The 16,417-nt window shown below is 57.4% G+C and overlaps 1 protein-coding gene across 3 annotated transcripts in view; it reads left to right on the forward strand.

Moving 5' to 3' along the window:
- The window catches only part of UNC5B (unc-5 netrin receptor B), an 88,001-nt gene that overhangs the window by 65,523 nt on the left and 6,061 nt on the right, over positions 1-16,417 (forward strand). The window contains 13 exon segments of one of the 3 annotated variants that reach the window (NM_001044549.1): positions 594-818; positions 4,554-4,697; positions 5,291-5,394; positions 6,821-7,001; positions 7,701-7,868; positions 8,756-8,920; positions 9,113-9,145; positions 11,046-11,240; positions 11,498-11,887; positions 12,488-12,575; positions 13,674-13,842; positions 13,998-14,231; positions 16,138-16,287. In NM_001044549.1, coding sequence (NP_001038014.1) covers positions 594-818; positions 4,554-4,697; positions 5,291-5,394; positions 6,821-7,001; positions 7,701-7,868; positions 8,756-8,920; positions 9,113-9,145; positions 11,046-11,240; positions 11,498-11,887; positions 12,488-12,575; positions 13,674-13,842; positions 13,998-14,231; positions 16,138-16,287 — 2,246 coding nt within the window. 3 annotated transcript variants of the gene reach the window in all.

Here is a 16,417-nt window from a genome sequence, read left to right on the forward strand (position 1 = left end):
GGCTCTCTGGGAACAAGCGCCAGGAAGCCCAGAGCACTGCCCCTCCACCTCAGCCCACTTCGGCTCACCCCTCACCCCCGCGGGCCCTGGCTCACTTCCCTACTTGCATCAGTGGCTGGCTGGGGCTGCAAAGGGCAGCTGTGGCCTCGAGGCAGAGCTGGCCTGGTTTGAGCTCCATTTCCAGCTCTTCACAGACTGTGGTATCACCGTGGGAAACCAGAGGGAGGCCCAGGGAGCCAGTGCCTGCTACACTGGGGAGAATGGGAGAGGGGTGTCCTTGCCCTGATGGACTGCCTCACCTCCCCCAGGGCCACCCCGACTCCTCCATTTGCGAAGATCTCAAATCACTCAGCATAGAGCTGGGACTGGCTCCACAACACAGCCTCTTCAGGGCAGGGTGGAGTGGGGAACTGAGGCCCCGGGATGCCAGGCCTTGCCCAGGTCTCAGAGGACATCCCAGCCAGGCTCCTGCAGCTGCCCACCTCTCCGCCTCCCCCTGCCTCCATTCTTGGCTGCGGCCCCCCAGGGGATCGAGGGGACCCAGGGCCCCCCAGCCTGCGGCCTCACGGAGCCCTTCCCTCTCCCCTCCGCAGGCACTGACCCAGGCAGCGAGGTGCTCCCCGACTCCTTCCCATCAGCGCCAGCGGAGCGGCTGCCCCTCTTCCTGCAGGAGCCGCAGGACGCCTACATAGTGAAGAACAAGCCCGTGGAGCTGCGCTGCCGCGCCTTTCCCGCCACGCAAATCTACTTCAAGTGCAACGGCGAGTGGGTCAGCCAGAACAACCACGTCACACAGGAGGGCCTGGACGAGGCCACCGGTAAGCTCGCCCCACTCGCTTGGTACCCCCAGGGCCCTGGGCCTGGCTCTACGCTTCTCCCTAGGAGACCATACCCAGCCACGGCACCCCTGGGCCTCAGTTTCCCCTCTGGGGTTCACCCAAGATCCGTACTTCCCCCAGGGGTCGACTGTGTGCCCCATCTGACTTTGGGTGACCAGGTGAAACAGCAGCAAATCCCTTGCTGAGCTCCAGCTCCCTTTTCCAGTTTCCTTCCATCCTCTGCTCACATCAGAGAGCAAGTCCAGTCGGGGACCAGCGTTATTCTGTTTTCCCCCAGCACCCAGCCAGCATTCTAGACCATTGCTACTTTGGGTTCTGTGTACCAGCAGTGAAACTGTTTCTATTCACAGTAATGATGAAAAGGCTTCCTTTATAGAAATCAGTTGTTTTACCTTCAAATATGATAGCTTCCATATGAAAGAGCTTTGATAGAGAACCCCAAATTAGATAATGTTTCCCCAAATTTATAAGCTATTACCAAAAATGAGTTTTGAAGATAAAAGAAATTCTCGGTGATAAAGCTATCAATAATAAAAGCAAATTTTGATAAATCGGCTAGCAGAGACTAAATTATCTTTCTGGTATCTCCAGAGAAAATGATTTTACAGAATTGTGGTCATATTAAGAGGTGAATGAAAGATTGTGGCTAGAAATGTAGGGGGAAAAAATAGACATGTGTAGGCAGCTCCTTATTAGCCATAATTCTAAATATTATGATTTTGTGGTATGTGCGATCCTTTTAATACCTATGATGCTTTGGTTTCCTTTTTCATTCGCAGTAGAAATTCATGTTCACATCCTTAAAAGAAAAAGAAATAAATTGTTTTAGGTTTGGAAAAAAAGCAGATATATTAAGTCAACTTGTGGAGTTGGTACTAGGATGTAGCTCAAGTCCCGAGGGAGAAAGGAGAGCGGCAGAGGTGTGGAAAACTAAGAGGAAGCCTAAGGTCCCATAGGTGTGTTCAGGGTCCTGGGTGCCCCCACCCAGCCAGGAGGCAGAGCCCCCCGGCCCCTCCCATCTCCCAGAGCTCAGCCCCTCTTTATAAGTGCAGGACCCTCAGGGGTGAAAAGCCTTTCCCAGATTCAGGACAGGAAGGGGACCGCTCACTCGGCTCACCTGCAGGTGGCAGCACTGGGCAGCCCTGCCAACCCCAGGTTCATGGTGGCAGAGCCCTGCCAGCCCTGGAAATCGAGGCACTGTTGTTCTGTTAGCCACAAAGAACGGACAGTGGTCCCATGGGCCGTATGCTTGGCAGCAGCATGGCCAGTTCCTCCTGCTCACAACCCCAAGCCCTCGCTGGCACTCCCTGAGGCCGTGAAAACATAGGGGATGACAGCTGTGGGCCAGGAGAGGCAGGGCAAGCCCACCCTCTACCTCATGCCAGGTCGGGGCAGGCAGCCCAGGCCTGGGTGTCCTAGTCCAGGCACTGCCTGCCACATGGCCATCGTACCAGGGGAACATCTAGTCTGGGCCCCAAGTCTGGAAGACCTGAGGCCTCTGTCCTCCTCTGTGCTTCCTGGTGACCATCGCGCGCTGGGTTGTCTGGCTGTTGGGTGCTCCTGAAACCTTCTGGATGGATGACCCCCTTTGAGAGGGGCCACACCTCTAGGCTCCCAGTCCAGTAAGTAAGGGGCAGGGCCCTGCTCTCCAGTCCCAGGCCATGCAGCATCACTGGTGGAGCAAGCACTTGGCAGCCACACCAGCAGGCAGAGCCAACTCCACCAAAGAAGTTCCTGCCTGGTGCTCCTCTACAGCCGGCCCCCAGCCCCCTCCCATTGGATCCCTGGCTATTAGGACGGGGTGCCCCACTGTTCCAGTCTCCCAATGCAAGGGCCCCTCCCTCAGCGTACAGGAGAGTTAAGGCAGTGACCTCACTGGGAGGGGTCCAGAGAGATGCCACTGTTACTGGACAGAGCTCTACCCCCGGGCAATCCAGATAGCTGATCCTGGCTCTGCTGGCCACTTGCTATGGGACTTTGGGCTGCCAGCTACCCTCTCTGAGCCTCAGTTTCTCCGCATGTATAAGCACGGGGATCCAGAGGAGCTGCCAGAGTAGATTCGTGTCCAGTCTGGGTTGGGTGCTCAGATTGCCATGACTCATGTCAAGTTTACCCTGAGTATTTTACTCTCTGAGTGTTTTACTCAGAGAGGCTGACCGAGCAAAGGTCATACAGCTGGGGAGTGAGGGTGGGGCCAGGATTCAAATCTGTCTAGCCATCCAGCCCTCTACTTAACCACCATTCCATGGTAGCGCAATGAACAGTCCTGCCCTCGAGGGGCTTATCAACCCACATGCAACCATGGGAGGTGAGCTGAGATACCTGAGGGCAAGGGGAAGCAGCTTTAGGAAGTCTGCAGCTAGGGGGCAATCAGGCAGGGGGGGGTGCTTCCTGGAGGAGGCCTCACAGTCCACCCACAAGCTTTGGGAAGGAGGTTCAGATGGGTGCCCACATCTCTTTCCTGAGTGTAGAGGGCTTTATCAAGGGAGGGCTGGCAGAAGATTGAGAGATTCCCTCTCTGTCGGTTGGTGGAGCCAGTTTTCCAGGAAGGCCCTCAGGCCCTGACAGGGAGCCATTGAGAGGTTGGGGGTTTCCAGGAAGAGGGGCCTCCCCCCAGCCCCAGCCCTACAGGCTCCTGAGCCATAACCGGAGAGAGGCCACATGCTCACCTCGTGTTTGTTGAGCCCATTGTCTGTGCCAGGCCCTGGGCCACAGGAGTGGACAGGGCAACGCCCCACCTCATTGCCCTGCAGGAGGTAGGCAGTTAACACATGAACACTTCAGTGAATAATACAGTGCCAGGTAATGATCAATGCCTTGAGGGAGTCAGGCTGGGTGGGGAATGATAACTGCACAGACCAATGTCAAGCACAGTGGGAGTGCTACGCGGTCCTTTGAAAGCGGGTGGGGTGTGCCAGCCTCAGGGCGGCTTCTTTCCAAAGCCCAACCCAAACTGATCATAACTAGGACTTCAGTGGACACAGAAAGGACAGAAGAAATTTCCAGGAAGGGGACTGGATATGCAAAATCCCTGTAGCTAGGGAGGCAGGGGGACGTGAAGGCCTGGAAGATGCCCAGTGAGGCTACAGTGGGTAGATTGTGCAGGGCCTGGAGGCCACATGGAGGGCCTGTGTCTTTACACCAAGATGACTGAAGACATAGCCAGGGCAATGACATGCCATTTGTGCCTTTTTAAGAGCACACACTGGCTGTAGGGTAGAAAGTGGGTTGGGAGTTCCCATTGTGGCTCAGAGGGTTATGAACCCGACTAGTATCCATGAAGACACGGGTTCGATCCCTGGCCTCAGTGGGTTAAGGATCCGGCATTGCCACAAGCTGCAGATGCAGTTTGGATCTGGCATTGCTGTGGCTGTGGTGTAGGCCAGCAGCTGCAGCTCCAATTCAATCCCTAGCCTGGGAATGTCCATATGCCGCAGGTACAGCCCTAAAAAGGGGGAAAAAAATAAGTGGATTGCATGGGAAGAGAGGGCTTGGTTAGCCATTGCAGTTTCCACGTGAGCCGTGGTGGTGGCTTGGGCCAGGCTTGAGACAGAAAAGATGAGAAAAATAGATAGAAATGGGGGGGGGGGCACTTGGGAGGAGCCAGCGGAACTCGGGAGGCAGGGGTTGGAAAGGAGAGAGGTCGTGGTCCTATGTCCTAGGTTTCCTGTCCCCAGACCTGTCCCCGATGGCCCCTCTCTCTCCTCCTCCCAGGCCTGCAGGTGCGAGAGGTACAGATCGAGGTGTCACGGCAGCAGGTGGAAGAGCTGTTCGGGCTGGAGGATTACTGGTGCCAGTGCGTGGCCTGGAGCTCTGCGGGCACCACCAAGAGTCGCCGGGCCTATGTCCGCATTGCATGTACGCCTCCCTGACATCCCCACCCCCCATTCCCCAGGTCCTTTCCCCTTCCCTGTGGGTCCTGGAGAGGGACTTACACACACACAGGCATCGGGGCACAGGGATGCCAGCTCAGAAGGATCTGAGGAGTTAGCTTGTGGTGCAGCAGCCGGTGTCGTCACTGCATTGGCATGGGTCACTACTGTGGCTTGGGTTCTGTCTCTGCCCCGCAAAAAAGAAACCAAAAAAAAAAAAAAAACAAGAAGGCTCCACTATCCAGAACCTGTGGTACCTTTGGTCCCAGGATTTCTAATGGCCCCTTTTCAACTACTTTTATATGAGGAAGCTATCAACTTCCTTACTGTCCCAGGCCACTATGTGCTTAGGATTCCAGAGTCATGGAATGAATCCTGCTCCCCCAAGTCCACCTTTTGAGGCCCCTACTTTGGAAAAGAAATTCCCCAGGTAAAAGGCCAGGTGGCCCTGTGAATGTTCCCTTGATGTGCACTGCCACCTAGTGGCTAGAGTGGGGCACTTCAGGATCCAGCTCTGCCAGGCTGGCCTCCTCCCTGCCCCCGTCTGACTGTACCTGGGAACTCTTTCCCTTCTCCCAGACCTGCGTAAGAACTTCGATCAGGAGCCTCTGGGCAAGGAAGTGCCCCTGGATCACGAGGTTCTCCTTCAATGCCGCCCACCAGAGGGGGTACCTGTGGCTGAGGTGAGTGGGGACAAAGGGAAGGAACTCTGGGCAAGGCAGAAGCCAGCCAGGCATAATATTTACCACCAGCTGCAATGCCTCAGCCTCCCAGAGCTCTCCCATTTCACAGATGGGGATGTCAAGGCTAGAGACAGAGAAAGGGACTGCCAGCTCTGTAGAACTCAGCATGTACCAGACCCCAGCTGGGCCCTCCACAGCATAAATAACCCCATGGGATAGGGCAGAGCTGGGGCAGGAACCTCCAGGCCTCCTAGGAGTGACCATACACACTGTCTCCCTGACCCCAGTACCCAGGCGCCAGCTTTACGGACATCAAAGGGTCTCATAATGCTGTGTGTGAGCTGATCACGCCTTCCTGTACCACGTGGCCCGTGCATCCTGGGTAGGGCCCACCTGGCCCCTCACTGGCCCCCTCCCCATCTCCTGCTCCCAGCACTCGTGGTCCTGGAGTCAAGGCAGGGCATGGGGGACCATCATAGCTTTGCTGCCAGGGACCCTGGATTGGCAAGATGGGAGGACCCTATGCTTCCAGCTCAGGAGCAGACCTCAGAACCTTGCTCTGATTACTTAGCCTTCTCCCTGCCCAGGCCACTGACTAGGAATGGGCTCAGACAGCTCTGTGATAGCTCCGACTCGTGGGACTCCCATACGTGCCCAGCACTCGGCACACTGGGCCTCATAGCAACCCTATAGGGTGCGGACGCAGCACTGGGACAGGTGAAGTGGTCGCCCAGGGTGATCTGGCTAGTGAGTGGCTGAGCTGGGATTTGCTAGGTAATCACTGCCGGGCCTCTCGCCCTGGCTAAGAGAGTCTGTTTGCAGAGTTGATGATGAAGACGTGTACTATTTAGTACTTACCATGAGCCAGGCATATTCTCTGCACTTTCTGAACACTAACTTGTTTCATTGCACCGCAGCTCTGTGGGTAGGTGCTATTAAATTCCATCGTAGGAGATCCTGTTGTGCCTCAGCAGGTCAAGAACCCAACATAGGTCCATGAGGATGCGGGGCCGATCCCTGGCCCCACTCAGTGGGTTAAGGATCCAGCGTTGCCATGAGCTGCAGTGTAGGCAGTCAGCTGCAGCTCCGATTTGACCCCTAGCATGGGAACTTCCATATGCCGCAAGTGAAACCCTAAAAAGAAAAAAAAAAAAAATCCATCTTAGATTTGATGGCATTGTAGACTTGATGAAATTGAGGCCAAGTGTAAGTCCCTTCCCAAGGCTGCCCAGCAGGTGGGTGATCGTCTCAACCATTGCATTCTGGCCCTTGGAGACCCTGCCCCCAGTGTTCCCGCAGGGTGGACCTGGATCCAATAGCTGTCCTGTCTATGATCAGGCCTCCCTTCCCCTCTAGAGACGTCTCAGCCCTTGGGGTACAGGAGGGCAGGCACTGGGCCCTCACACCCCCAACCCTGCCCTTGCAGGTGGAATGGCTCAAGAACGAAGACATCATTGACCCCACCCAGGACACCAACTTCCTGCTCACCATTGACCACAACCTCATCATCCGCCAGGCCCGCCTGTCAGATACGGCCAACTACACCTGCGTGGCCAAGAACATCGTGGCCAAGCGCCGCAGCACCACGGCCACCATCATCGTCTATGGTGCGGCGCAGGGTGGGGGTGGGGAGAGAGGGCCTGGGGCCATAAGGCTCACCCGACCCTGCCTCCCCCGGGAGGCCAGCAGGGCCCTGGTGAACAGTAGGGGAGGAGGAGACCACAGAGGGGAGGTACCTTCTCCAACGTCACACAGCAAAGCTAGCGGTGACGTCAGGTCGTCCGGGGTCCCCAGCCAGGAACACTGTTCCCTTCTCAGGCCCTTTGCTTATCCCTCATGAAGCCCCAGTTCTCTGGGAGTCGGGGCTGGGCAAGGCCCAGTCGGTATCCCCACACCTGAGCCAGTTGTTCTAGCAGAGTTAGGGACCGCCGCCCAGGCCCACAGGCTGTTCCTTGCTGTCCCCTTGGGCCAGAGCCACAGCTGAGATGAGTGTTGGAGAAAGAGCCCTCTACTGGGTTCCAGTTCCGGGCCCTCGTCAATCATGGGGAGACCCTGTCTAAGGGTCAGCTCCCTCTGGGCCTTCATTTGCCATCGTAACGTGGGGTAGGAATAGACCGTGACCTCCTGGCTGAGTCTCCTCTGGTGCTGACAGGTGCGGCCCAGGTATGCCCCCTGGTGTCTGAGTCCCCAGCCACATAGGCAGGAGGGGTCCAGCTCAGAGGGGCCTGGTCAGAGTTGGGGGTGGGACTTGGGAGTCCATGGGGTGAAGAGCCAGCCCAACCACGTAACACCCTCTATTCTCACAGTGAATGGCGGATGGTCCAGCTGGGCAGAGTGGTCGCCCTGCTCCAACCGCTGTGGCCGAGGCTGGCAGAAGCGCACACGGACCTGCACCAACCCCGCCCCACTCAATGGAGGCGCCTTCTGTGAGGGCCAGGCCTTCCAGAAGACTGCCTGCACCACCGTGTGCCCAGGTAAGGCCACTGGCAGGGTGGCACCTTGCCCAGGCCCATCCCCTGCCACCGCCCTGTGTGCTGTGGTGTCTGCCAGTCAGGACAGAGCTCTCTCTCCCCAATGGGGATGGAGCAGAAGGTGCTTGTTGGGGGCACAGCAGAATGCTATGACCTCTGACCTCTAATTCTGCCCTGGGCTGTGGGAGAGATGGGGCAGAGGCTCTGAGCTACGTTTTGAGGGCTCTTCTGCCCTCCAAACCGACGGTTCTCAGCCTCAGCCCCCCAGGCCAAGGGCCCCAAGGTGCCCAGGGTCAGAGGACCTGTGCTCCAGCCCCTGACCGCCAGGCACACGCTGCTGCGACCCCCACCCTGCCTCGGTCCTCTTCTCTTTGTGTCTTACACTGAGTCCCCAATGGTTGGTCTGTGTTCTGTCTCTTTCAGATGTGGTTGCGTGAATGATGGGGTGTTTTCCACCTGTGTTTGTGTCCGTGTGACCACTTGTGCCCTAGGCCGTATCTGTGTGTGACCTTATGTGTCTGTTGGTGCTCTTTCCCCCAGTACCTGACTGCAGTGGCGTGTTGCGTGGATTTCTCTGGAAGGCCTGTGTGTACATCTTGGGTGCCTCTTTCCCTGCCATGCTGTATGTGTGTGTGTGCATGAGCGAGCATGTACACTGCGGTGTTTTGCGCACGTGGCCCTGTGTGCATGTGTCTGTGCAATGGCGTGTTGCATGGATTTCTCTAGAAGGCCGCCTGTGTGTGTCTTGGGTTTCTCTTTCCCTGCCACGCTGTGTGTGTGTGTTTGTGTGTGTGTGTGTGTGCATGTGCGAGAGCACGTGCACTGTTGTGTCCTCCACACATGTCTGTGTGTGCACGTGTCCCCACGCACCATGTGCTTTGCCCCCACAGTCGACGGTGCCTGGACCGAGTGGAGCAAGTGGTCAGCCTGTAGCACCGAATGCGCCCACTGGCGCAGCCGCGAGTGCATGGCACCCCCGCCCCAGAACGGAGGCCGGGACTGCAGCGGGACCCTGCTCGACTCCAAGAACTGCACTGACGGGCTGTGCGTGCAGAGTGAGTCCTCAGGAGGCGGGGACTCTGGAGGCACCCCCAGTCCCTACTGCCCAGTCTGCAATGGAACAGCCCCTCGGGGCCCCTGCACCCACCACATCCACGCCGTCTTCGCATCCCCGCGTCTTCCTGTCACCTGCTCCACCACCCTCCCCTGCCACCTGTGTCATTTCTTTCCTTTATTTCCCTCAACAGATAAGAAAACTCTAAGTGACCCCAAAAGCCACCGTAAGTCCCATTTCATGGCTGTCCTCTTTCCAAGGGGGGGATCCCGGGTTCCACTTGGCTGGCTTTTCTAGGAAGTGGGGTCCAGGGCAGGGCCAAGAGCAGGGAGAATTGAAGGTCTGGCCCACCAGCCCTCGGTGACACTACACATGGCGTGGTCTCCCTCACGGTCAGGCAGGCAGCCCCTCGGCTGACAGAGGCCCTAGGAAGCCCTCCTGACCCTCCTGTTGTAGAGAAGAAACTCAGTCTTGGAGAGAAGGGACGTCCCAAGGACCCAGCCAGGATTCGAGCCTGAATATCTGGCCCAAGCTGCTGACCTCAGCCCCGTCCCCTTTGTTTTCTGCTCTGGGACAGGCCAACAGGCAGGTCCCCACCTGTCCCTCCCAGGGCCCCTCACTGTACCCCCAGCAGCCTTCTAGGTTTCCTGGGACACCCACTGCCCTGCTCAGCCCTGAGGGGCTCATCATCCAGCCCCTGGGGGCTGTGCTGTGTTAACCGTTTGGGCAGATGGGCCTGTGGTAATTGACCCACAATTTCCGAATAATTCCAGAATTATAAAATCAGTGCTGAGGCCCTCAGTGCAGCTCCCGGGGGCAGTGGTGACTGATTAGATGGTGTAAATCACCAGATAAGTGGCCCCTGTGATTAGCAAAGCCATCAGGAGGCAGAGTCAGAGCCAGCGGCCAGAGCCCCCAGAGACGGGAGGACCCAGCCCTGGGGACCCTCACTGGCAGCTTTCTTGGGGAGCCCAAGAATGAGGGCTGCTGAGGAGAGATGGGAAGCCAGAGCAGGCAGACACCAGGGCTGAGAGCCATGCCCAACCTTGCTGAAGGCTTGGGCCTTCATGGGCCATGGGGATCGGAGGAGTCCAGGTGGGGAAAGTGGGCCTCCCCCTGCAGGGGCCCCCCGGGAGGGAGAGAGTGGTCAGGGGATTCCTGGACCCCCCAAAGGAAGCAAGGCCGGGGGTTGGGTGGTGCTGGCAAGTGTAGTAGCCACTAGCCATGTGTGCCTTTAAACTTATATTCATCTTCACTAAAAATAAATATATTTAAAAACTCAGTTCCACAGTCAAACTAGCCCCATTTTAATTGTTTAAGAGCCACACATGGCTGTGGCTATCTTGGGGAACAGCAGGGACATGGGAGATGCCCTCGTCATAGAAAGTTCTGTTGGACAGCTCCACTTTAGACCCTGCCTCTAGACCCCAACGCCTCCCAGCCTGGCCTTGTGCAGTTATTTCTAGCCTTTCTGCAGCCTGCCCTGCCCCCCACCCAGAGCTGGGTATCCTCCAGCCCAGCAGCCTGTCTGGGGTGGGGAGGGTGGCCGTGGGTTGGCTCCCCGAGCCCCTTCTTCTCCCCCACCTGCTCCCCCTTCTCCATCCATCACCATGCATCTCATTCCTTCTCTTGCTCCCCCGCCCCCTCCGCCTCCCGCCCTCAGTGCAGAGTGGAAGGTGAGCGCAGAGCGGCTCCTTGCAGAGGTTTCTGGGAACCAGGACCTTGGGTCCTAAAGAGATTGCCACAGGCTGCAAGTGAGGCCCTGGGCGTAGATCTCAGCTTGAGCAGGACATTCAGTGGCCCCCGTGGCTGAGCCACAGACCCTGTCACCTCCTGGGCAGAGAGCAATGAGTTAACTCCTGGGGGACCCAGAGTCCCTTTGCGTCTCTTTGCCACATAGAGAGGGAAGCAGGGCCGGGGTGATGGGAGTATTTATAGACCATTTTATTTACAGAGACGATGCTCAGAGAGGTTCAAGTTTTGCCTGGCAGGGCTCAGACTAGAACCTAGCACAGCACCAGTCTGTCCCAGGCCCTGGCTCTCCCCAGGGACCGCGGGCCACTCTGGCTCCCCCAGGGCCTGGGTCTCTGCCCCCCAGCCCTCACGCGGCCCTCCTGTCCCCGCAGTCCTGGAGCCCTCGGGGGACGTGGCGCTGTACGCGGGCCTTGTGGTGTCCATCTTCGTGGTGGTGGCCGTCCTCATGGTGGTGGCGGTGGTGGTGTACCGCCGCAACTGCCGGGACTTCGACACCGACATCACCGACTCATCCGCTGCCCTCACCGGCGGCTTCCACCCGGTCAACTTCAAGACGGCGAGGCCCAGTAAGAACCTGGGAGCACCCAGGGTGGCGGGTGCGGGCGGAGTACCCAGGGGCTGTGACAGCCAGACCAGAGCAGAGGCTCCGGACTCTTCTAGAGTTTGCTCCAAAGAGAACCGGATACGTGTGGATTAGAGAGATGCAGGAAAAGAAAGAAGTAACCCAGGAGCAATGGAGAGGGATTTTTGAAGGAGGGGAACAGAGGGTAGGACGGGGCCGGTGAGGCACAGCCAGGTCTAACTGCACCCCCACCCCCGGCAGCCAACCCGCAGCTCCTGCACCCGTCTGTGCCTCCGGACCTCACCGCCAGTGCTGGCATCTACCGCGGGCCCATGTACGCCCTCCAGGACTCAGCCGACAAGATCCCCATGACCAACTCGCCCCTGCTGGACCCCCTGCCCAGCCTCAAGATCAAGGTCTACAGTTCTAGCACCACGGGCTCCGGGCCAGGCCTGGCAGACGGGGCTGACCTGATGGGGGTCCTGCCGGCTGGCACATATCCTGGTGATTTGGCCCGGGACGCCCACTTCCTGCACCTGCGCAGTGCCAGCCTCGGCTCCCAGCAGCTCCTGGGCCTGCCCCGTGACCCGGGGAGCAGCGTCAGCGGCACCTTCGGCTGCCTGGGCGGGAGGCTCAGCATCCCTGGCACAGGTAGGTCCCTGCTCTGCTCGCCCATCAGCCTGGCCTCAGCATGTCTCCTAGACAGCCCCAGCCCTCACCCCGCAGAAGATAGGGCTTCCCTGATCCCATTTCACAGATAAGGAAAGCAAGGTCCAGGGAGGAGAAGTGATTATAAGATAGGAGACCTGGGGTCCAGGCCTGCCTCTGCCTTACTCTCTAAGCCTCAGTTTCACCATCTGTGAAGTGGGAAAGAATACCCTTCTGTTGTTCAGCAAACTCACAGAGTGCTGTTGAAAAGGCAGGCCTGCCCACCCCGGGTTGCAAAGCCAGCAGTTGACAAGTTCCCAGTGTCATACACGGAGCCAGCGCTGGAGCTGGCATTGGCACCTTCAGACTCTAGGTCTTTGCCTCATCTCCATACCTCATGGCAATGCCTATGGTATGGACAGCCCCTCTGTGGGCAGTGACCTGGCCTTTCCTTGCACCCTGTCCCCTCTCCCACTCCTTGCTGGTGACCATTGGGAGCTCAGCAGATGTCTTTCTCTTCCTGCTGGGGGCCAATTCCCCATGCCCTGTTCTAAGCCCCTGGACTCCCGCCCTCTCCTCCTGCTGACCTCCCTCTCTGCTTAGGGGTCAGCCTGCTGGTACCCAATGGAGCCATCCCCCAGGGCAAGTTCTACGAGATGTACCTCCTCATCAACAAGGCAGAAAACACCCTGTGAGTAGAGACCCTGGCCCCAGCCCAGCTGCCCCCTCCTCTACCTCTCTCTCTCTGCTGCTTGCCCACCTGGGGCTTCTAAGCCTGACCCTAAGGCCAGAAGTAGTTCTTCAGGGAAGACATTGATAGATCTTACTACGTCCACATTTAAGCCATGCAAAACCAGCTCAACAAACCCTAAAACTGAAAGCCAGTTGACTTGCTGGCTACAATATGGCAAAGGGCTAATATCCTCATGATGGAAAGAGGCTTTAGAGACCAGTTGGAAAAACAGAACGTGGCAGTTCAAAAATGGGCAGAGGGAGTTTCCGTTGTGGCTCAGTGATGAACAAATCTGATTAGTGGCCGCGAGAATGCGGGTTCGATCCCTGGCCTCGCTCAGTGGGTTAATGATCCAGCATTGCCAGGAGCTGTGGTATAGGTTGCAGACATGGCTTGGATCCTGCATTGCTGTGGCTGTGGTGTAGGCCAGCGGCTACTGTTCTGATTTGACCCCTAGCTTGGGAACCACCATATGCCACAGATTCGGTTCTAAAAAGTAAAATCAAAAACAAAAATGGGCAAAGGATGTGAACAAGTGATTCATACATACTGTCTCATACACATGGATACACACACTAGGTTATGTATGAGAAAATGTTTGAGTTAATTTGTTGTCGTAGAAATAGTAATTCAAACACCCATGAGACACTGGAAGTTTCTGTGCTCCGTGAACTGGCAGAGATATTTTCAGAAGTCATAATGCCCTCATACTGGCAAGAGTGTAGGCGTGCAGCCCTCCCATGGCGTGTTGGTGGAGGCATGGCTGGGCACCAGCTTTCCAGAGGGCATTTTAGCAACACCTCACCACAACATCCCAAGAGGGCAGAACCTTTGAAAATGGAAGCAAAGATTTGGCTGTGAGAATGTTGCGGTGTAATGGCAAAAATCTAACAGCCGCCTCAAAGCCATTTTTCTTTCATCTGTGGCCTCTGGGAGTGCAGGGGTGCAGACCTGCCTTCTGTCACCCCAGGAGCCGAGCCGGGGGGCAGGAGCCAGGGCACAGGAGCTGGGCACCATTCCCTCACGGCCTCCCTCCCACCCTCCACCCTGCCCCAGCCCGCTTTCGGAAGGGACCCAGACAGTATTGAGCCCCTCGGTGACCTGCGGGCCCACGGGCCTCCTGCTGTGCCGCCCCGTCATCCTCACGGTGCCCCACTGCGCCGAAGTCAGTGCTGGCGACTGGATCTTCCAGCTCAAGACCCAGACCCACCAGGGCCACTGGGAGGTGAGGAGCCATGGCTGGGGGCTGGGTCTTCTACCCCAACCTGGCCCAGGAGGCTCGGGAGCTGAGAGAAAGCCCCTTTCCTCCTGGCCCAACCTGGATAGCCCCTTCTAGGGCCTTGCCAGCGCATCCCCTTCACCCCCACTGTCACTCTGCAGGAGGTGGTGACCCTGGACGAGGAGACCCTGAACACCCCCTGCTACTGCCAGCTGGAGGCCAGGTCCTGCCACATCCTGCTGGACCAGCTGGGCACCTATGTGTTCACGGGTGAGTCCTACTCCCGCTCGGCCATCAAGCGGCTCCAGCTGGCCATCTTCGCCCCTGCCCTCTGCACCTCTCTGGAGTACAGCCTCAGGGTCTACTGCCTGGAGGATACACCCGTGGCGCTGAAGGTAAGGCCAGGCCATGGGTCCCCACACATGGGGACTTAGAGGCGCCTCCTCCCCAGCCAGCCAGCTGCCTGGTACCTTCCAGTGTCCCCCTCCCCGGGATCACGGTACCTTGCAGGCACCCTCTGCCACCATCAGCCTCATGCAGTCCTCCCTTCACTCATTCCTCAAACATTCAGATGGTGTCAGACCCTCAAGATAGATGAATCAGGCACAGCTCTGCCCTCTCCAAGCGGCAGGCTAGAGATGGGAGACAGATCACTGATGGAAGGCTGAAGGGACATCAGCCTGAGAGAGGCTCACAGGGCCTGGTTGTTGGGGAGGGGGTCTGAGAAGTTTTCACAGCAGAGCCGACCTTCGACCTGAGCTCCACAGGACAGGTGGGCGTTCCGGGCAGAGAAGGGAGAAGGGTGTTCCAGGAGCCAAAGCGGCTTACGCAAAGACAGGTGTGTTGTTCTCTGTGCCAAAGCATGCAGGGGTGTGAGAGATGGGACTCAGCCTCCCAGCAGCCTGGAGGCCATGCCAAGGAATTTGGAATCTATCCACTGGGTGGGGCCAGGGACCTAGTGGCACCTGTTCACAGATGCTCACTTGAAAACTCTGCTGCGGGGATGGGTAGACAAGAGGGAGGGAGACCAACTGGGAGGCTGCAGCTGGACCCTGAGTTAGACTGTGGACATCAGGCAGTGACAGCCACGAGGAGAGAGAACTAGACTGTGTGTTGAGTCAGTAGAATGGATGGAAGCTGTGATTGATGGATAGAGCCAAGGGAGAGGGGCAGGGTCAGGGCTGACATCCAGGCTCCTACCGGGTGCAAAACAGATGGGCAACGCCCCTAAGCGACGGGGGCCATGATGGATGGTGGCAGGTGCTGTACCACCCTGTCCCTCCAGAGGCCCTGTCCATCCTCTGCCCGGTCCTCTCACCAGTTCCCAGGAGCTCTGTCTCATCATGACCAACACTGGAATAGCACAGACCCTTGGCCCTGTTCAAACCCCTTTTCCTTCTTCACCCTCCCATCCCCTGCCTCTTCAAAGCCGCCTTCCTTTCCTGTAGCACCAGGCCTCCTCCCGCCCATGGTCTGTGGGCTCTTCCAGCTCCTTTGCCTCCCAGTCTCAGGGGACTTGTCTCCAGCTCCAAGTTGCCGACTGATGCAACACAGGCGAAAAGGCCTCATGGGAGAGCGAGTGTCTCCTGCTGGGACCAGGCTGGCCTGAAATTCCAGGAGGCCCATAATGGGTTAGAATCTTCTGGGAAATGCTCTTGCAGCCTGGATCTCTTGGTGCCAGGGCGCTAGCTAACCTCTAGTTATGATCAGAGACTAGAATGGAGAACAAGACAGAAGTTGCCACATTTTGGCTTGACAGCATTCCATGTTTAGTCATTCCCCATCCTTCCTTCCATCCATCCATTCATCCCTCCATCCAACTTGCTGCCCATCCGTCCATATACTCGTTCAGTCTATAATCCATCTGTCCATCCAGCCATCACTCATTCATCCGTTTATCTTTCCTTCCCTCTGTCCTTCTATTTATATACCTATCCATTTGTATATTCATCGGCACATTGTTTTCTCTGTCTGTCTCTATTTATCTATCCATCCATCAGCCCATTTATTTATCCATCTATCTACCCATTCATCCATCAGTCCGTCTATCTATTCAGTCATCTATAAATCTGTTCATTCATCCACCTGTCCCACTATCTGTCCGTTTATCCATCCATCCATCCATCCACATGGTACATCTTCTATGAGCACTTACCAAATGCCCAGCCTTGTGGCTCAGATGGATCCCCGCCTCCATGTTACACACTATTCCCTTTGCCCATAGGTGTCCCCAAACCCCAGAGTTGCAGCAGGAAAGGGCCCATTGGCCAGATATGGTGAGCTCCCCCTTCTTCCCCACAGGAAGTGCTGGAGCTGGAGCGGACCCTGGGTGGCTACCTAGTGGAGGAGCCCAAACCCCTGCTGTTTAAGGACAGTTACCATAACCTGCGCCTCTCCCTCCACGACATCCCCCACGCCCACTGGAGGAGCAAGCTGCTGGCCAAGTACCAGGTGAGCGCTGGGCCAGAGGATGGGGAGGGGGCACCCTTGGGCGGCTGCCTGGGAAGACCAATCCCCCCTCCCTGCCTCCTCCCTCCGTCCTGCAGCCTTGGTCCCCGTGGCCACCCCCAAGTCTCTGTCT

This window comes from Sus scrofa, chromosome 14 (genome assembly GCF_000003025.6).
Source record: "Sus scrofa isolate TJ Tabasco breed Duroc chromosome 14, Sscrofa11.1, whole genome shotgun sequence".
Lineage (NCBI taxonomy): Eukaryota > Metazoa > Chordata > Mammalia > Artiodactyla > Suidae > Sus > Sus scrofa.